We start from the raw sequence: 22,609 nt of genomic DNA, 5'->3' as shown, positions 1-22,609 counted from the left end.
ACAGCGCAGACCCCCCATTATACAGCGCAGACCCCCCCATTATACTGCGCAGACCCCCCATTATACTGATCAGACCCCCCATTATACAGCGCAGACCCCCCCATTATACTGCGCAGACCCCCCATTATACAGCGCAGACCCCCCATTATACAGCGCAGACCCCCCATTATACTGCGCAGACCCCCCATTATAATGCGCAGACCCCCCCATTATACTGCGCAGACCCCCCATTATACAGCGCAGACCCCCCCATTATACTGCGCAGACCCCCATTATACAGCGCAGACCCCCCATTATACAGCGCAGACCCCCCATTATACTGCGCAGACCCCCCATTATAATGCGCAGACCCCCCCATTATACAGCGCAGACCCCCCCATTATACTGCGCAGACCCCCCCATTATACAGCGCAGACCCCCCCATTATACTGCGCAGACCCCCATTATACAGCGCAGACCCCCATTATACTGCGCAGACCCCCCCATTATACAGCGCAGACCCCCCATTATACAGCGCAGACCCCCCCATTATACAGCGCAAACCCCCCATTATACAGCGCAGACCCCCCATTATACTGAGCAGACCCCCCCATTATACAGCGCAGACCCCCCCATTATACAGCGCAGACCCCCCATTATACAGCGCAGACCCCCCCATTATACAGCGCAAACCCCCCATTATACAGCGCAGACCCCCCATTATACTGCGCAGACCCCCCCATTATACAGCGCAGACCCCCCCATTATACAGCGCAGACCCCCCATATACTTCACAGAAACCCCCACCGTACTTCACCCTCCCCTTGGATGGCTGAGAGTGTTGGGAGCAGGGAGAGGCTTTAATCCGACGATCGGAGTCCGCACATGCGCAGTATAGAGATAGGGAGATTTCACAGGGCCAATAGCCATCAAATTTCCCTACCCCTATACTGCGCACGCGCGGTGTGTGAAGCTCTCCCTGCCCAGTAGTGCGCACGCGCGTTGTACCTCCGACGGGAGTACTGAGCCGCGCGTGCGCACTGTGGCGTTAATTTCCCCTACCCCGTGAAAAATCCCTACCTAGTTGGTGTGCGCTTGCGCGGTGACGCACACACCCCGTCCCAACGTCACTTCCGGTGTGGCCGCGTCACCGGAAGTGACGAGGTATGTCTTTTTCACGGGGTATGCTTTTTGGATAGAACACCGGAGATGGAGGCTCGATACAACCTGAAGAGTCCGGGTAACAGCTGGCAGGGGCTGGGTGTACCTCACAGAGTGATGCCGGGGGCCTGTCACAGCAATGTCAGCCCAGTGCGGGGAGAGCATGATGTCACCGGGCTGTCATGGGATGCTGTCACTGACTGTAGTTATAAGGCTGTGATGTCACTGGATGATGCAATGCTGTCAATGAGAGATGTGATGATGTCAGTGAAATGCAGTGATGACGTCACTGACGTTATATGGCTGTGATGACACTGGATGCTGCAATGCTGTCAATAAGGGCTGTGATTCTGTCAGTGAATGCAGTGATGATGTCATGTGGCAGGGATTATGTCACTGACTGTAGTTATACGGCTGTGATGTCACTGGATGATGCAATGCTGTCAATAGGGGTTGTGATGATGTCAGTGAATGCAGTGATTATGTCACTGCAGTTATAAAGCTTTGATGTCATTGGATGTTGCAGTGCTGTCAATGAGAGCTGTGATGACGTCACTGACTGTAGTTATATGGCTGTGATGACACTGGATGCTGCAATGCTGTCAATAGGGGCTGTGATTCTGTCAGTGAATGCAGTCATGTCATGTGGCAGGGATTATGTCACTGACTGCAGTTATAAGGCTGTGATGTCACTGGATGCTCCAATACTGTGAATGAAAGCTGTGGTGTCAGTGAATGCAGTGATGAGGCCATGTGACCGTGATAATGCCACTGACTACAGTTGTAATGCTTTTATATCATTGGATGTTGCAGTACTGTCAATAAGGGCTGTGATGATGTTATGTGGCAGTCATTGTGTCAGGGTATATATGGCTATACCTATGTGGTGGCTGTTCTGCCTGTGGTTTTCAGCTGGATCTCCAGCAGCTGTAGCAAAGTAGTTGTTGAAGTTCTACAATAACTAATGACAGACCCTAACTTTTTGGAGATTATGTCAGGTCCAGGTATTCTGTTGATGGCAGGATATGCCATAAAGACATAACCCCCATGTAAGCAAACATTCTAAAAGGAATGATAGTGTGTAATGCCCATAGATTCTAATGGCATATCACTTCTACATGCTTATGGACAGTATTTGAAAGTGAGGCTTTGCATTATGACCAATTTGTACCCAGCAGAAGGAAATTTAATTGACTAATGTAAAATTCAGAAGGAAATGCATTGACGAGTTTATTAACTTCATTCCTACAGCACATGGATGCTGGAAACTACAGGACAGCACTTTTCATGTCCTGCTCATGAGCATGAAGAAGGGATATGTGCCCAGGAAAGCTACTGGAAGCCCAAGGCAAACAGCATGATTTTTTGTGTCTTGGAGTGTGTAACAGCTTGGTCTGTTCGTGGAGCTGTAATGGCTAATCTTGAGAATGGTCATTTTATGCTAGCCACCTATTAGGTAATTTAGCCCACATATATCAGCCGCTAAGGTTGCTAATAATTGTCGCTGAGGATTGTAGTAAGGTCTGTTAATGGTACACCTGGTATGGACTTCTGGATATTTTGGGATTTTGTAATATATATATATATATATATGTGTGTGTGTGTGTGTGTGTGTGTGTGTGTAGTATTTGTTTGCCTGGTTTCATAAGTAGCAGGTGACGTGGATTACTGCATAGGGAGTTTCCAGGTAACATTTTTTTAGAACTATGGCCTTGCATGTTTAGTGCCTTTGTTTGGGTATTGCTGTCTTGAGGATTGTGACACCTCTCTTTCTCAAAACCGTGCTGTCTTTTGCTATTGCATGTCTAATGCACAGTGTTTAACTGTGCAATGCTGTTTGGGAGTATAACTCCCACCAATCTCCGGTATTATGGTAAATAACTTTAAGGAGGACGTCCTCATCTATGCGCGTTGCGTTTTATAGCATGAGCTGCCTGCCAGAAAAAATAAAATAATAATAATAATATATATATATATATATTTCTCACACAGCTTTATGTTTTAGTTTGTATTATTTATATCCTATGTGAACAGGAAATTCTGAAACATATTACATAATAAGGCTCCTGTTTATTTTGCTTTATTTTTATTTTTTTTCTTGCAAACCGTGAGTTGTTGGGAGTTTGCAGCTGGCCTGTTACATATGAGACAGAAAAGCAGGTTTGGTAGAGCCTAAACTTGTCCAATTTAACTCTAGAAATGTTTGCTATCCTAACTAATAGCGACACTGCCACTTTTTAATGAATAAACTGTGTTTTTTGCCATTAAAAAAATCTAATTGCTGTATTTATGGTTAAGAATAGTAAGGAGCAAGGTCATATGCAGGTAATTTGGGAATTTTGCAAACTGCTTCTAATCTTATCACCCAGTGTGTGAGAAAACAGCAGATTGTGAATGGTTATTGCCTTTCTAACCTTGCAAAATATTTAAAATGTTTACATTTTCTTAATTTGATAAATAACTATATATATATATATATATATATATATATATATATATATATATATATATATATATATATATTCTATCCGTTTTTATCTTGATCAAAGGATTGAAAAAAATAAAGTATTCAATGGGAGGGGGGGGGGGGGGTGAATGCAAGCTATTCCCACAATCCATGAACATGACAAATGGGAGCATGTACAGGTACACACAGGGAGGGAGTGGACAGAAAGGCACAAGGAATCATGAAGAGGATCACACAAGCGGTGCATTGAAAAGGCACACACAGGGATGATGAAGAGAGGCACACATAGGGACGTACTAAGGGGTGCATTGAAAGGGCACACATGGGGACACACTGGATTCTGTCAGCTTGCTCAGCATTTTTGCTTGTCTTTTTAATGGGCAAAGCTGCTGATTTACATAACATGTTAGCTAAGGTTTTGTGGGATATGCTCAGCTCATGTTATACAATATCAGGAAATTGTGAATGGACTAAGATTGGCAAATACGTTTTAGCCACTTCCTGGTTTGGTAAGCACTCCTCAAAGGCAGTGTATTTTTATGAATTATTTCCAAGAACATAATTGCTTCTTCGTGTGGGTGCTGCATGTTCAAACCCCCCCCCCATCACCAGCACACTTTAAATTCTATTCAGGTGTTCTATCTTCCTCATTTAATGTACACTGATTATAATATATATTGCTGTATATCCTAGTTCTGCCTTAACATGCACATTGATGTGCTGTTTCACTGTCTTGCAGGTTGTGTTTATTTCACTCTGGACATCTGTTAGTTTCATTTTCTGTTCTTGTGAAAACTTTTTGCTTTCGTCTTGCAAAATACATTTAAAGAGCTAGTTGTCACACTATTTTACCTACTTTATTTTTAGTCTTTTATTTGGTGCAAGAATACGATATAAGATATTTATTGTAAAATAATACAACATCAAGCAATACAAACAAGTTTTTTATTTTTTTTTTTTGTTTTTTTAAATGTTCCTTGTTTTTGGCCGTTTTTTTTTATACGGGCACGAGTAATAAAACCACTGCAGTTTAATTAATGACATTTTTTATCCTCCAAGTTATTTCAATGGGTCATATCTTTAACGATCCTTACCAGGATTTTTGATATTCTGTTTCCCTGTCCCTAAATATAGCAATTATGTATTTTTAAGGTGTAAAAAAATAAATAAAATAAAATTAAGTGTAAATAAAATCAACATCTTTATATCCTACAACTCGTGCCACCATTTACCTCTGTGTCAATCATAGTATGCATACAGGGAAGAGGAAAAATGAAAACCATACAAAGTGTTCTGTTCTTTATGTTCGTGACAGTTTTGTGTGCCTGTGTCATTTCTTTATTTTTTTTCCTCTCTACAATAAAAGCTTATTGTATTGAAATATAAAAGTGTCACCGTCATAATTGACAAAGACCCCGATGATGACATCGCCGCTGTTGGTCCAGTGGTCAGGGGGCGGCAGGGAATGGTGGTGGAGAGTACACGTTTTAAATTAATGGCCTATTGTCCATGGATAGACTTGAGCATCCTCCATGTCACCAGCCCACTAGGAGCAAAACAGGAGGTGCACTTTATAGATGCCCAATGATACATGAGAATACATGGAACCCCTCAGAAACCTCAGAGCATTTTGGTAGTTTATATATTTACTCAGATCCTTCTGCATGCACTGTTTTCTTATATGTAAAACTGTTACTTCACCCTTTATAGATTTGTGACCTTTTTGCGATTTATCGGCCTCTTTTGGATTTTTACTCCTTTTAAAATAAATTAAATTCCTTAATTTTACCTTTCATTTCATTGGTAAAATAAGAACATACATGACTGTTTGTAGGGGGAAAGAGGTACAATCACAATTTTAAAGGCTTGTTTTATACATTAAACCAAAATGAAGAAGGTGACCGCTGTGCACCTGTCAGATAAAACCACCGCTCCGACCTGACGAGGTATAAAAAAGCATTTATAACTCCTGTCCTGGTCAGTGAGTGTGGGCTTAAACTGGCGAGTATCCTACTGCCCCCATCCGTGGTCAGTGGGCTTGGGCTACTGAGGTGCTTATTGTCCCTACCCAGCTCCCACCGATGGGTGGTGGGTGTGGCCTCTAATTATACTACATGAGGTTGACCATAGGAGGTGGGGGTTCGAAGTAGATTACAAAAGGGGGGCCTAGCATTGTCCTCTGCCTATGGGCAGCGGGTGAGGTTCTAATATTGATAAGGGGGGACTCCATGGGAGATGGGTGAGGACTCTAAAAATACTTCTAAAAAAAACACAAGAAGAGTGATATGCTATTGACCCCTCATTGGTAAAATGAATGCATGGCAAAAGTGCCAATAAAAGCTTTGATTACAAATTACATCTCAAAAGAGCCATTACCTTATAAAGTTACATTTGTGTATTTTTTTGTTTGGTTTTGTGAGGGCATAACCTATCTCTGATTCTAATTTGATCCAAAACTAAGTTTGCAGGATCATGCAGTTTTGCTTTTCTAGTAGACTAGAATTTTTTTTCCCTCTATGCTAGCTTTTAAGCTGTTCTGAAATAGATTTCCAGATGTTAAATGACGTTTCATTTTTTTTTTTTTCCTTTCACTTTCAGCGGTGAAGCGTTTGATGAAAGAAGCAGCAGAATTGAAAGATCCCACAGATCACTACCATGCTCAGCCACTAGAGGTATAACATATGGATTGTATAACCTCCAGGGGTGTCCACAGAATATATTCAAGGGGGAGGCAAAGCTATAATGTATATATGCCCTACTCACCTGTAATGGGAACAGGATATACTAACCCCCAGCTTGGGATCCAGACCTGCCCCGCTACATCTTCTGACACCACAAACCAACACTATGGTTCTTCAGGTTGGCCCTCTACCCAGTGGACAGGCAGATATCTCCCTCACGGCCCACTCCTCCTTACAGGCAGGAATTTATTTTTCTGCTTGTTGCTTACACCTGTCACACAGATCCAAATGATTAAACTCTAGGTACACAGGTCTGCATACTCCGTCACTGTGCCTCTGAAAGACAACACTATGGTTCAGAGGGCAAAAATACCCAAAACACTTTATGCAACACAAGCAGTAGTCTTTAGTAACTCTACATTAAACTTGTAGTGATACATTAAATAGAATATAATCTAACCTCACCAGTAACAGACAGCCCTCAAAATTAAAAGCCGTGTGTCTGCAACAGTCATAGTAAGCAAATGTAGGTAAATTAGACTGTTTCAGCATTCAGAAATTTGTATCCAAATTCTCATAACAAAGTTGTGATTTAATATTTTTCTTCATGGTTTGTTACATGATGTTCATAAGTAGCCACACTCATTTAATAATCAAAAATTGCCTGTTACGACCTGCGTTTGTGTATGCTGTATGGAGGCGCAAATTTGCTATGTAAATGAAACGCGTCAAGTCATAATAGAAACTGGGACTTCTGTTCAGTTATTAACCTGGATCAGTTTTTGTAGGGTAGCAGCAACCTTGCATCATGGCTGCTAAAGTCACAGTAAGGAGAGTGATAATACAGGATTGGTATTGGACTCAGACTTTTGATTAAGACAAAAAACATTTAAGCTGTGGACTAATGTAACTTGAATATTTGTTATCTGATGGTGTATAGTCAATTGCATATGCCAAGACCTGTATAAATAGAATATATATCTATCTATCTCTGTCTGTCACAGTGGGGGAAAAAATGTGATTAACCCCTTAAGGACACATGACATGTCTGACATGTCATGATTCCCTTTTATTCCAGAAGTTTGGTCCTTAAGGGGTTAAAGACCCCTTCCACCTGAACTCTGTGGATACTTATTACAATGTGACCATGGACGTATCAGGTACGTCCGACAAAAATGGTCCTTAAGGACCGCGGACGTACCTGATATGTCCGCGGGGAATTAGAGCGCTGGAAGCAATCATGATCGCTTCCAGCAACTCTAATGGTAATCCAGCGATGCATCAATGTCGAGGCATCGCTGCAATACCCCCCTCGCTGCCGTTGGCCACCGGAGAACACCGAGCAGTGAGGTAGAGCATCGGAAGCCATCAGGCAGGCTTCCGGTGCTCTGATTGTACGGAGTGCCTCAAGGGGTCGAGGCACTCTATAGATATATAGATTGTTATATATTTTTTTTTTTATATAGTTAAAGATATGATGAAAATAATGGTATCTTTAGAAAGACCATTTAATGGTGAGAAAAATGGTATATAATATATGTGGGTACAGTAAATGAGTAAGAGGAAAATAACAGCTAAACACAAACACCGCAGAAATGTAAAAGAGCCCTGGTTCTTAATGGTAAGAAAATTGAAAAACAGTCTGGTCATTAAGGGGTTAAACAAAAATCTCTACACCAATCAAACCATAAGATGTGCTTTTCCCACAGAAATCACAAATTTGCAGTGATGTTACTACCACAAAGGATTCTGGGTGGGCATATGCAAATTGGTTTACCAAAGAATCACATTTTTGCCTCATTCCATTTTAAACATGGATTCCTTTGAGTCTTTATTTGATGTATACAACAGCTTTGAAACACAACTTAGGAAAATATGTTCACTGGCTTTGCATCTTTTCCTATGTTGTGTTGCAAAGCTGTTGTATACAGCAAATACATAAAAGGAATACATGTTTAAAATGGAATGAGGCCATGATTACCCCCAATACACCTATGAGTCCACCACATATCACACAGAAAGAGTAACAATCTCACACACTCATGGCGGACTACGAGCTCGAATATCAGAAATGTCTAAGGAATCTATGTGAATGCTTTACCGAAATTCGTAACAATAAAAGAAATTAAAACCATACCTACTTTTATAACTCACTCCGTAATAAAATAATAGATACCGACACAGACCGAAACCAACCACACCTATATGAACTACTAGGGACACCACCCCACCTAATTAGGCCGACCCACACACCCAGAAGTCTAAATCTTACCATCAACAGAGATTAACGAAACGGTATTCAGAAAGGACATGTTTAACTCAAATGGACCTGCGAGTCCAACAAATACGATATATATAATTCCTTATTGTTTATACCATTTGTGGAGGCCTGCGAGCCTCGCTGTTTAAAATGTTCAACTGTTATATACTAATGCTGTCATGAACAAAACCACCAAAAAGTAATAAAAATCACATTTACTTAAAATTAAATGAGGCAAAAATGTGACTCTTTGTTAAACTAATTTGCATATGCTTACCCAGAATCCTTTGCAGTAGTAACATCACTGCAAATTTGTGATTTCTGTGGGAAACGCAAATCTTATGGCTTGACTGATGTAAGACAGGCACTTCCTTTAAGTTAAAGTCTTCACATCTAGCGTCATTAAACATCGCATAATGCCACCAAACACTCTGAATGCTTCTCATAGAAAACATTGGATTGTTTGATTCAATCCGATTGATTGCGATTGCTAGATATGCCTAGTAGGTCCCCAAAAGCAATGGATTGGACCATAGATCATTTATTTGGTCTATAATGTTGTGTGAAAATGATGCATTATTATTCTACAAGTTAGGTCAGGGATTCTTAAACCCTGAGCTGGGATCCAAAAATCCTTGCCATTTTATCAGGTCCCTATTGGTTGGGACAGATATAATATTCATCTGACTTTAGGAACTTATCACAAGCGGTTTCTTAGCATAGCAGACTTGCCTTCCCTAGTTCAATTGATGCTATTCTAACACTTGGAAGAGTTTAAGATACATTTTAATGTTAAAGGTGACGTGCTTTATGGGTGTGTAGTGGTACTTTAAATGTCTATGTTTATCACATTGAAGTAGGATTATTCACTTATTTGATGTACAACCAATGTGTTATGTATCTATCAATAATTCAGAACAATGTATAAAGGAGCTATAATTTCAATCTTGAATGCTACATATAGCTCTTGAAGAAGCTGAAATGCAGCAAGTTTTTCATTAGTATGTTATTCTTGACATTTTTCAGGATAATCTTTTTGAATGGCACTTTACTGTCAGAGGGCCCCCGGATTCTGACTTTGACGGAGGAGTGTATCATGGTAGAATTGTGCTTCCACCGGAATATCCCATGAAACCTCCCAGCATCATTCTACTGACTGTAACTATCATGTATAATTTTACATTTCATTCATTTGCTTTATTGTAAACCTTAATTGATACAACTCACTCAACTTTTTTTTTTTTTTTTTTTTGTTACCTTATCTCTGCCAGGCTAATGGAAGGTTTGAAGTAGGAAAGAAAATCTGTTTGAGTATTTCTGGACATCATCCAGAAACATGGCAACCCTCCTGGAGTAGTAAGTATTTTTGGACTTAAAAGGGACACTCCACTGCCCAAATACAAACATATTTAGCTATACCCCCAATGAAAACATGCTTGCATTTTAGTATTTTTGTCATTGGCGGTATATCTAAAAGCAGCTTGCAAATGTTGCGTATCAGTGTGAAATCTTTGCAAGGCAGGTGCTGTGGGCAATCACCTGCCTCTGGAGTTTAGCTCCACTTAGCTAAACAACCATGAAGTAACAGGATTGGTTGTCTGATTGACAGCTAGAGGTTTGTAACAAGGTAAATTTTTTTTTTTTTTTTTTTATCTGGACTTTTTCTGAAATGGGGGGAAAAAAGAGGACACACTCTTTACACATAAAGCACTTAAGCAAGCTGAAGTGGTCTGGAATGACCCTTTAAGTGATAAAAATAAACTATTAACATTTTAATTTCTGAAGTCCGTTTTACTTTACAGAATTGTTAAAGGAACAGTATAACATTAGGAATACAAGTGTGTATTCCTACCACTATAGTGCCCTAATAGTTGTTTATGTCTAAGCCCCAACTTTTAGGGAGTAAAAAAAGGTCTTTTTCCTTTATTTATTTATTTTCTTTCACAGATCCAGTCTCCATGCTATATATTCACGATATATATTTTTATATATGTAATTAATTTTTTTTAATATTGTAATCACATGTTGACGCATACTTTTGTTTTCTAGTAAGAACTGCATTATTGGCCATTATTGGATTTATGCCAACCAAAGGTGAAGGTGCCATAGGCTCTTTGGATTACACACCCGAGGAAAGAAAAGCACTTGCCAAAAAGTAAGATTTACATCATTGATTGTATTTTTTTCTGCACTTGGCTTTTTAACCACTATATCGGTCATAAACTGTTACTAACAATGGTAACTTCCTTAAAAGGAACACTATAGCGTTGGGAATAAAACAACTGTAATGGTGTGCACTCTGTAAAGTTGTGTCTTCTCCCCCTGGTGTTGAAAGGGATAAAAGAAAACTACTTTAAACACTTACTAATTTCCAGTGCTGAGGTCCCTCAGTGTTGGCACTGTCTCTGCTGACATTGGCCATTGGGGGGAACCTAATGCGAGCGTGGTGCTAAGTGCACATTAGGACTTCCCAGTAGGAAAGCATTGAATCAATGATTTTCTGTGGGGGATTTAAAGATGCTGGACATAAACTCTGTGAAGGGCCGGGAAGTCTGGGAGACAGCCACTATAGGCAACCAGACCACTTTATCTCTGAAACTGCATGTTATACATTACAGGGGCACTGCACCAAGACCACTTCAATGAGATGATGGATGCCTATTTAGTACTTTCCATGCATAGTTATTCACTAGCTAATATGTAAAATGGTACCGATTTAGATCCATTGCAAGTAAGATAAACCCTTTGCTGTGTAGTTACCTTCTTGAAATTTGCTCATCTTTTTATCCTTTCCATTTTCAGATCCCAGGAGTTCTACTGTGAGGCATGTGGGGTGAACTTGAAGTCAGCATTGCTCCCACTAACATCGGACTCCAGCGCAGATGACCGAGAGGCCAGGGAACTTGCAAGGCAAATCAGTTTCAAGGTAATTGCAGAAAACGGTCATAAAGAAACTTACTATAGATACTGTTTATAAGCACCAAGGTACCTACAGTAGTTTAGAATTGCATGACTTCACGGTATGACTTTAAAACATTTTTTTTAAACAAAAAGGCATATTCCAAGAAAATACATCCAGCATTATATGCCAAAATAAAACTAGAAACTAATTCAATGCTTCTGTTACATCTCCCACATTTAGCGTATAAAAACAGCACAGTGAATCTTATAACTTATTTTAGGAAAGCCCATGATTGGATATTCTGTGAAGACACATGTTTAAAACTCCTTAAAGGTTTGTTTAAGTTGGTCAACAAAACTGCATTGATTTAGGTTGGCATTTCATGGGTTAGACCACTTTCGGCATAGTTGCTTAACTGGTAATTGTAGAGAAGACAACAATTATATTATGCCAAACCAGTCAAAACCAGAAAGATTATCGAACTCTGATGGTTTACTGATATGATGTTTGGGCTTAGATTTCAAACTTAAAGGGCCTATTCTCCACAATACCCCCAGTACATTGTATGATACCAGTTGGTAATTAAACCATTTTCTATGGGTTACAGTCTACTTTTAGAAAGCTGTTTCATTGAAAACCTGTTTTTGCTTATGATTTAGATTTTTTTTTTTTAATTATGATATTGAAACCTATCAATAAAAGTAAGTATACACCACAGAAATGTGTTCTTTTTGTTATTATTGCCTTTTTTTACCCATAAATGTTCTTGTCTTGATCAGGCAGAGGTTAATCCACCCGGAGGTGCGCAATCTGATGGAAATCCTTCAAAGCAGCCACAAGACATACCTGAGCCAGTTCCAGAAGCTGGAGCAACACATGAGGTTTGTTGTCACTCTAGATGTTCTTGATTATTTATTGAGAGATTGCTATTTTTCTAAAGAAAGTTAATCTCCAAATGTCTATTTGATAACCATATAATGGCAATTACCTTCGCATTGGCTATTGCTTTAACCCCTTAAGGACACATGACATGTGTGACATGTCATGATTCCCTTTTATTCCAGAAGTTTGGTCCTTAAGGGGTTAAGGTAATGTGGAAACGTAGTAAAAATAAATAAATTATATAGGTACATTAAAATATTAATGCATGCTTGGTACTAGCAGGTAACACTGCAGGAGATAAGAACTTGTAAAGTAAACACACTCTCCTAATGTTTAAACATTTTATATATTTTTTCAGGAAGTGTGTAGTGAAGCTGTGTGAGCCACAGATAGCAGAGGTGTGGGTGTGGAAATAAAGTCCTTTAATTCCAAAATACCATTGAATTGAGCAATGAGACTGTAAGGACAGTAGCTGTGCACAAATACTACTTCAATAAAGACACTTGCTGGAGTGCTTCAAGTGCAAAATCCCTGTCCAATTTATCTTGAAACCAGAACTTATTTTTGCTTTGAACAAGCGCTCAGAGCAGATGAGGAAGAGCTCCATTCAAAGCAAAAATGGGGGCTCCTCATATGGCAGTATTCTCCTGGAAGAAAAGAGCAAATAGGTTGCACCTAATAAAATACTAAAAATCCATCTTTGTCACAAAATGCAGTATATGTCTATAACTGTAAATAACAAAAGGAGTCCAAATGTTCACATTACATTAGGGGTCCCCAAGCCCCTAGTCACCCACCCCATCCAGTGCAATTTGCCTCCGAGTGCTTAAACCAACCAATCAGATTGCTTTGACAGTGTAATCTTAAGACTTGTGGGGGCCAGAGGGGCAACAGTGGGTCCCCCCATTGTCACGTATGTCCCCTCGTTTAGTTTAATAGCCTCTCTTGTGGAGAATTGGGGGGGGGCACTATTTCCCCCCGTTAATTATTTTATTTAGGTGTCCCACCATTGTGTACTTTATTGGATTTTGGGGAGTGGGGGGGGGCTTGTTTTGTTTTTAACAGTGAGCAGACACCGATTGCTCACTGTTTAGTAGATATGCTATGGCACATATTGAATCGGAATTTCATTCATTTTAATGATATTACTTATCGAACAAAATGCACGAATTTTGTCCTAAAACAAATGGACAAACTTTTGAAATTCTGTTAGGACAAGATTTGCTGAATTTGCCTGATTAAATGGCAGGACGTTTGAACGGCGAATAAAGCAACGCGAGAGCACAGGAGGAGAGATGAGTATTGTGGGAAAATTTCTTTAACCACAGGAAATGGAGTGGACTTAAGGTCAAGCGTAGGAAAAATACATAAGAAAAAGTAGTCCGTTCTTTGTCTTATGTTTTAAAGAAAGCTAGATAAGATATGAAGAACAGGTTCTGAGAGAGGAAGAGAAGAGGAAACATTAGGTCCGTTCGGCGTAACAGTGCTACTTTAAATGTGTGTAGAAATCAGTCTGTGCGAATAAGATACATTGTTCTTGTTGTAAGTTGCATAAATGGTTATTAGTGAGTCACATAAATTCTCAGAACAGCCCCACCCCTGGTCACTCCCCTAACATTATACTGTCCCTCTTTGTTCATTTAAAATGTTGGGAGGTATGGACTGTCATGTTAGTAAAGTAAATCTTTGAAAGTTGTCTTCCAGGAAAAGGTGATCAACAATTTCCAATTATGGAGCTGGTAGACTTGCCAAGTTATTAAATTTTTTCTTCAAATTCTATTTCATTTTGATGTTAAAGCTGATGGTATTTTGTTCTAAATGCAACATTAAAGGACCACTATAAGCACCCAGACCACTTCAGCTCAATGAAGTGGTCTTGGTGCCAGGTCCATCTAGTGTTAACCCTGCAGCTGTAAACATAGCAGTTTCACTGACAGCCGCTAGAGGCGCTTCCGCGATTCTCACTGTGAAAATCACAGTGAAAAGTCGCTGGACGTCCATAGGAAAGCATTGAGAAATGCGCATCCAGCGCTGACGTCAGGAGAGGGAGGAGAGTTCCACCGTGCTGAGGGAGCCTGGCGCTGGAGAAAGGTAAGTGTTTAACCCCTTCGGCCCAGCGGGAGTGGGACCCTGAGGGTGGGGGGGGGACCTAAAGACCCTATAGTGCCAGGAAAACAAGTTGTTTTTTTTTTTTTTTTCCTGGCGCTATAGTGGTTCTTTTAATAAATTGCATTTGTGGGTACAAGAAGACCTTTGTGATCTGACCTTTATACATTTGAAGTGTTTACATTTCCAGTTGCTAAAGAATATATATATTTTTTTCTGTTATAAATAATAAAACAGAAAACCATTTACACTTACCATGTTAACAGCACATCTAGTATCTTGACTGATTGCCATCTCATCTGGCAGCGACGTAAAGAAATACAGTGACAACTTATATTTAAAATATGATAAGCTGTGCTTCCTGTTTAGATCATAATGCTTCTATAATTGAAAGTATTTATTTGGCATTTCCCTAATTCTCCTCGGGCTGATACTTATAAAACACATCCATTATGGGAGTGCAGAGACTCTGGTGCTGTGCCAAGGCAGATGCCACTAGAGTTTTGTAAATGCAATCTAAATTCAGTGATAAATTGTGCTTAAATCCTAGATAAGCTGCCCTTTTATTTATTTATATGTTTATTTTAGCGGTGGTGGGCTTGGATTGGTAAACGCAAAAACAGTTCTAAGTATATCAGATCAGTTATTGCAGCAGGCTCTGCATTTTTTTGGAAAAACCTTCCAAATATGTACCTTGGCACAGTGATCAGTACCGCCGTAAAAGCCCCATCTAAGTTCTATGAATATGTGTACAAATAGAAGCTCCAGTAATTGGGAAAACCTATGTGCTAGGGGCTTGGTAAGTCATAGACAAATGAAGGGAGAATGGGTGGTAAGTGTGAAATCACATTTATTCACTTAAAATAATAAATTCAACATTAAAGTAACACCCATTACAGCAGAATGGGCAGCAAACCGTTTGTTTCTAATATGTTCTTCAACACGGATATGTGACCTACTAATTTTGCCTATATAACATAGGCCGTATATACATGTAACAGCATAGATTACAATTTGTATGACGGGTAATTACATCTGAAATGCGTTTATTGGATGATGAAATAAATCAGTTGAACAGAAGAAGCTTGTGAGTGAAACATGTCATTGGAAATGCGGAGTTAGAAGGTTGAGATTTGTCTATTTCAGAGTTCTAACTTGGAGCGACCATTCTAGATAGTGATAAACTGTTTGCTGCTCATTCTTTTGTATACCAACTGGTGTTTTTTATGTTATATTTTATTGTGTTATGTGAAAAATGTTTACCCGATCTTCCTCCCTTATTTATTGTGGAGGTGTACCGAAAAAATCAGTTTTTGCACATATTCCTAAAGCTTAGGTTGGGCTCTTACGCCTGTAAGTATTTGATAAAACCACCTTGAGTGTGGATCATCTGGATACATCAGTCTTTTGTTGAACAATTTCTATTATGGTATTGTGGTTCATTGTGCAATATACTTTATAGCAAATCACCATTTACATGATATACTAATTTACGGAGTCACTTTATATTGCTAGCAATAGTTATTTTTTTTTATTTTTATATGGGAACTTTAATATAAAGGACCACTATAGTGCCAGGAAAACAAACTAGTTTTCCTGGCACTATAGGTTCTTTAGGTTCCCCCCACCCTCAGGGTCCCACTCCTGCTGGGCTGAAGGGGTTAAACACTTACCTTTCTCCAGCAACGGGCTCACGCATTCAGACAGTCCATAGGAAAGCATTTTTTAATGCTTTCCAATGGACGTCCAGCGTCTTCTCAATGTGATTTTCACAGTGAGAAGCGCCACCAGCGGCTGGATTAACCCTAGTGTAAACATAGCAGTTTACAGCTGCAGGGTTAAAACCTGGGAGACCTGGCACCCAGACCACTTCATTGAGCTGAAGTGGTCTGGGTGCCTATAGTGGTCCTTTTAAGGCATGCTATTTTACACATAGGCTAATATATCACTACAGATTAAATTATAGACGCTAATAAATCACTGTTTAGGTGATGTAACGATTACATTGTGGCACTTTTGGATTGGTATACACTTTAAGTAGTCACATTGATAAATATTTATTGCACTTTATGAAAGTGCTTGGATGTGACTGTGAAACAATCAATCCATTATGGCACTACAACTTTATTTTACAAATAAATAAATCTGGTGTCTGACAAAACATTATAAAGGCAGTATGTTATAACTCAAAATTTTATAAATATGGGCCATCAATTCCATGATGTTTTATATTATGTTTTTGTATTCTCTCTGTTCAAATCCATATCCACTGTATTTACCTCCATCCTGTATCTTGGCTCGCTGGCCATGCTTGTTAAAAATTCTGCCCTTTCTACCTGTTAGTCACTTTAGATTAGATGAGAAACTGATATGCAGGGGGTTATGTTTAAAGAGTAATTCTTGGAACGTTATTCTGGGAATGTTCCTGCTGACTGCTCCACTTTCAGAACATTGAATTACACTTTGGTTATGCATCCCAATATTTCACTTTGTGTGCACTGGCGGTGTCAGGATTGATCTGAATTGTTATGTCAATTGCAAGATTTTTAATATACTTGTAAAAAAAAAAAGAGCATCACATATAAAAATTTTTAACACAAGTGATGGGAAACCAATGTAATATTCCTTTTGATTGTTGCATTTATAAAACATTGTCTTACAGTTGGTTTATAGGGATAAATATACGGTTGTAAATGCATTACAAGGATGTTGCCTTATTCGTAGAGATGTAAGATAATGGGAAAATATATATAAGTAGAAGAGCAGAATGCAAGCTGAAAAACTTGTGCTGCTGAATTGCTCTTAAACATTTAAACCTCCAGAAAAAAATCTGGTTCACACTGTCCAGCTGAGTGTTTACAGTAGATTAGTGTTTTAAAGGATTACGTTTTGCCACTTTTTAATGCAATGGTAGCTTAAAGCATATACTGGCCAAACACCCTGAGATGTAGAAAATTTTAACCATTAAATTACCCAAAGCCGTTATTTTTTTATTTATTTATTAATGTCTGTAGCTGGATGCTAGCTGGCTAGGTAGGCATGTTTTGTTCTTTTAATGAGCAGTAGTGCTTCTCAGCTTCCTGGGTAAAAAAAAAATGGTCTGTGTACAGGTACATAAAATTACAGGGTAATTTTTACAGCTCATTGGGTAATCGGTGTGAGTCAACCTAATTCTATGTAACCACCACAGCCCTTACAGATATACAAACCACACAATTTCCGATCTAAAAATAAAATGCAGTTGAATACAGTGTGAAAAGCCTTTGTCACGATCCAGTATAGGATCAAAACCCAACGCTCTAGAAAGGTAGCCTTGGATGGAAGATGCAGAGGGAAGCAGGATGTTACATATGGCATAACAGACACTTAGTCCATCACCAGTGAAAGAGTTCCCAATATGAATATTTATTACAACACCCAATCTGTTCCACTGGTTCCTTCAGCAGTGACAGGGCCACGATTTTAATATTTATTACAACACTGAAAATGTTTCATCTGTCTGCAAGTAATGTCTCTGTGTGCTTGATTTATTTATTCATTTTTTTTACATGAAAACTAATATATATATATATATATTTATTTTTTTTTTTCTATGACTGCATCAGCCTAATTGAAGCAGATATTTTAGTTTTTTATATTTTAATACTTAAAGGGACACTTTAGGCACCCAGAATACTTCAGCTCATTGAAGTGGTCTGGTTGCAAACTCCCTTCACCCTGTAATTATTGCACTTTTTAATGAAATGCTATAATTATCTTCTGGGGTTAACTCCTCCTCCATTAGCTGAATACCAGACAGCCACTAGAGTGTCTTCTGGTTCGTTAGACTACTTTTGGTCACCTAAACGATGCTGGGCGTCCTCACGCTATGCATGAGGATTTTCAGCGTCACTGGAATCCCCATAAGAAAGCATTGAATAATGCTTTCCTATTGGGAGATCCTAATGCGAGCGCGGCCATTGCTGTGCATGCGCATTAGGTCTCACCCGCCGGTGGGGGAGGAGTGTGGGCGGAACTGAGCCAGCCCTGAGGGACATCGGCGCTGGACCCAGGTAAGTGACAGAAGGGGTTATTAACCCCTTCTGCACCACAGGGGGGTCCTTGACAGAGGGGGAAGCTATAGTGCCAGAAAGATGAGTCTGTTTTTCTGGCACTATATATTCTCTTTTAGGTTGCATTTATTGTCTCTGAAAAATCTTAATGTCATTTAAAGGAACACTATAGAGTCAGGAACACAAACATGTATTCCTGACCCTTTGATGCAGGACTGTTCATGATGACCAATAACAAAGATTTTATGCAAATGGACAATTACGAAATGCAACAATTATTTTAGAATATAAGAAAATGTTGTTCATTGAATGCTAAAATGTAACTCTCAGGGTTATTTAGGAAAGTGAGAATGTTTGGACATTTAATATGAATTTCAAATTTAAAACCAAAATAACTGAACTGGAAAAATGCTCTGTGATGGCTATGCTTCCACTTTGGCTCCTTTTGGCTTTAAATTTTAAATCAATTTAGAATTCCTGACCGTTCTTACTTAAGTGAATAACCCAGCAAGTGTTTACCCAACCAGGCTTATTTAATAAAGTGAGAATTCAAAGTGAATTTCAAATTTAAGGTCAAAATAATCAAACAAAAAACAAAATTGTCTTGGAGAATTTTTCTAATTTTGCTATTTTGACCTAAACTGTGAAATTCAATTCTAATTTGTTTTGAATTCCTATAAATTATCACTTTAGAGAATAACCCTGAAAGGGGTGTTTACTGTTTTTTGTAACTTTTTGTATCACCTTACTCCGATTACACATTCACATCCCTCTTCCAGTGACCATTACTTACTCATCTCAGAGTCTTTGCTAAATTTGCAATCTATTTGTCTACTGTCTTTCCAGGCTGACTCTCAGGAAGCTGCCACTGTCTCTGGTCAGGAAGTCTCCCAGGCCGTTCCAGCTACAAATGTTCCTAGGAGCCCAAGGCAGCGCCGTGCGCAGCAACCACAGAGAAGTGTTCCTGCCTCGCCAGGCCTCATCCAGGTCCAGCAGCATGGTGTTAATGGCAGTAACACGGGTTCTGCTGTTCTTATCGTTGTGCTTACATTGGCACTTGCAGCTCTGATATTCCGTAGAATATACCTGGCCAATGACTACACTTTTGACTATGAGCTATAATCCTTAGTTTATTGTGGAAGCAATTGACATGAATGCCTCATTAAACCATGTTTATCAGGTATGCAATGAGAACTGTTTACATGAGCCATTATTTATCTGCTTGGAAAACTGTTTATTTTTCTCTTTAGCTACATCATTAGTGGCCCCATAATTACAGATGTCCTAGGTCGTTTGCTTCCTGGGAGACTTGTCCCAGTTAAATCTATTTGTTCAAGACCGTTTATTTCCCACCACTGTGGCTGTTTCCCTTTAATTAACTGGCTCATGGCATCACATTTACCAACTATCTGAAGTCCGAGAAAGGGAACCAGCTGAAGTGTAATTAATCTCCATGGAACGCATCAAGCATGTGTAGACATTCTTCCAATGCACTTGCGTTGCCCACATTATTGTTGATCTGTTGGGCAAACTCCATTAGTCTACAACAATCTTAAATTCTGTTGTCGTGCTCATGTTTATTATTTAATATAGTTATCAGGTGCATGGCACACGAGATCATACATTTATACAAGATCTGCCCATGTGACCTGTGCTATTCGCAGCAAGTTGGAATTTTCAAACTTTAAGAAATACACCGTATACAGCCTAGCATCTTTTTTTTCTGATAAATCATTTAGGTATATGCGGGAAACAACATGTTCAAACTGTACCTATATATTTGTGAAACATCAACACAATTCGGATCACTTGACACCTCCCAAAAATATTTGGGGCCCTCTCCTGTTCAAAGACTTTGTCTTTTTTTTTTTTTTTTTCAGATAATTTATAACCACTTTTAGTACCATCAAATGGGAATTGTCACTTCCAAAGAATTGTAATATTCTATTTACAAATATGTATTTGTATTTTCTATGGTGTAGAAATCCACACCTACAACTGGGCACCTCTATCTTAGTTCCCTGTCAATCACTTTATGTTAGCTCTGTGCATTGTACATGACAGTCAGCACAGGGAGAGCATACAGAAAAGAGGAGATTTTGGGAAGATGTATCGAAGTGTCCAGTTAAGGGGATCAGTCACCAATAGAATGTGCTTGCTGTTTCATTGGTTTCCATGGTGATTGCTCCACTACTTTAAAATGATAAATAACCCCTAATGTTTATATTTCTCTTCCACATTTGCAATGTGTGTGTGCCCTGACTGTGCCTGGCCTGAACTGAATTGTGATGCAATTTGTTAAATCTTATTATATTAATTTAGTTGAGCATCTCATTAAAAGAAAGTTCAACATGAGTTATAGGTGATGATGTTTTATTCAATAATGTGATTTGTTTTCCCTTTTTACAATGTGCAACAAGTTGGTCTATTCACTAAAGAGAGAAATGAACTGCCCATCTCCAATTCTAAAACTCTACAACAGACCGTTAAATGTATCGTTTGTCTCATGGTCGCCCACTCATCATTTTGATGATTATCAATATAATCTTTGATGCCTTCATCTTATTTACTTTGCATTTTATTTTATTTTTTTAAACTCCTTTTCATTGTCTCCATGTTAAAAGGACTTTCCACTGCCAAAATCTACAAAAAAAAAAAACAATCTTTTAGTAGATATAGAAACATAGAATGTCATGGGGATGAGAACCATTCGGCCCATCTAGTCTGCCCAATTTTCTAAATACTTTCATTAGTCCCTGGCCTTATCTCATAGTTAGGTTAGCCTTATGCCTATCCCACGGATGCTTAAACTCCTTTACTTTGTTAACCTCTGCCACTTCCGCTGGAACGCTATGCCATGCATCCACTACCCTCTCAATAAAGGAATACGTCCTGATATTATTTTTTTAAACCTTTGCCCCTCTAATTTAAGACTGTCCTCTTGTTGTGGTAGTTTTTCTAATTTTAAATATAGTCTCCTCCTTTACGGTGATTCCCTTTGTGTATTTAAATGTTTCTATTATATCCCCCCCCCCCCCCCCCCCCCCCCCGTCTCGTCTTTCCTCCAAGCTATTCATGTTAAGTTCCTTTAACCTTTCCTTGTAAGTTTTATCCTGCAATCCACAAACCAATTTAGTAGCCCTTCTCTGAACTCTCTCTAAAGTATCAATATCCTTCTGGAGATACGGTCTCCAGTACTGCGTACAATACTCCAAGTGAGGTCTCACCAGTGTTCTGTACAATGGCATGAGCACTTCCCTCTTTCTACTGCTAATACCTCTCCCTATACAACCAAGCATTTTGCTAGCATTTCCTACTGCTCTGTTACATTGTCTGCCTATCTGTAAGTAATCAGAAATAATCACCCTAAATCCCTTTCATCTGATGTTTAGGTTAGGACTCTATATCAAATATTCTGTACTTTGCCCTTTGGTTTTTACATCCAATATGCATTATCTTGCACTTGTCCACATCAAATGTCAGTTGCCACAACTCTGACCATTTTTCTAGTTTACCTAAATCATTTGGCTTATCTCTCCTGGAACATCAACCCTGTTACATATCTTGGTATAATCAGCAAAAAGACAAACCTTACCATCAAGATCTCCTGCAATATCCCTAATAAAAATATTAAAGAGAATGGGTCCAAGTACAGATCCCTGAGGAACCCCACTGGTGATAAGCCCATGCTTCGAATATACTCCTTTGACTACAAAGGGTTGCCTGTCACTCAACAACTGCCTTACAGATTCAACAATATTGGAATCCAAACTTAAAGATTGCAGTTTATTGATAAGCCTTCTTTGTGCAACATTGTCAAAAGCCTTACTGAAATCTAGGTAAACAATGTCTACTGCATCACCCTGATCTATTATTTTAGTTACCCAATCAAAAAAATCAATAAGATTAGTTTGGCATGATCTCCCTGAAGTAAACCCATGTTGTCTCTGATCTTGAAATCCATGTGATTTTAGATGTTCAACAATCCTATCTTTTAACATGGTTTCCATTACTTTCCCCACTACTGAAGTAAGGCTTACTGGCCTATAGTTGCCCGACTCCTCCCTACTACCTTTCTTGTGAATGAGTATAACATTCGCTAATTTCCAATCTTCTGGG

General features: G+C 39.1%; 1 protein-coding gene across 1 annotated transcript; it reads left to right on the top strand.

The window, feature by feature from the left end:
* The first annotated feature begins 1,125 nt into the window (after positions 1-1,125).
* On the top strand, positions 1,126-20,845 carry UBE2J1 (ubiquitin conjugating enzyme E2 J1). Its single transcript, XM_063441317.1, has 8 exons — positions 1,126-1,219; positions 6,206-6,279; positions 9,575-9,706; positions 9,820-9,904; positions 10,598-10,703; positions 11,351-11,474; positions 12,230-12,331; positions 19,337-20,845. Exons 1-8 carry the CDS (start codon positions 1,189-1,191, stop codon positions 19,610-19,612), a joined length of 930 nt encoding a protein of 309 aa, XP_063297387.1. The 5' UTR covers positions 1,126-1,188; the 3' UTR covers positions 19,613-20,845.
* Positions 20,846-22,609: the final 1,764 nt, after the last annotated feature.

Source organism: Pelobates fuscus, chromosome 2 (assembly GCF_036172605.1).
Source record: "Pelobates fuscus isolate aPelFus1 chromosome 2, aPelFus1.pri, whole genome shotgun sequence".
Classification (NCBI taxonomy): domain Eukaryota; kingdom Metazoa; phylum Chordata; class Amphibia; order Anura; family Pelobatidae; genus Pelobates; species Pelobates fuscus.
Note: the sequence above shows the minus strand (reverse complement) of the source record. Positions and strands in the feature narration are given on the sequence as shown.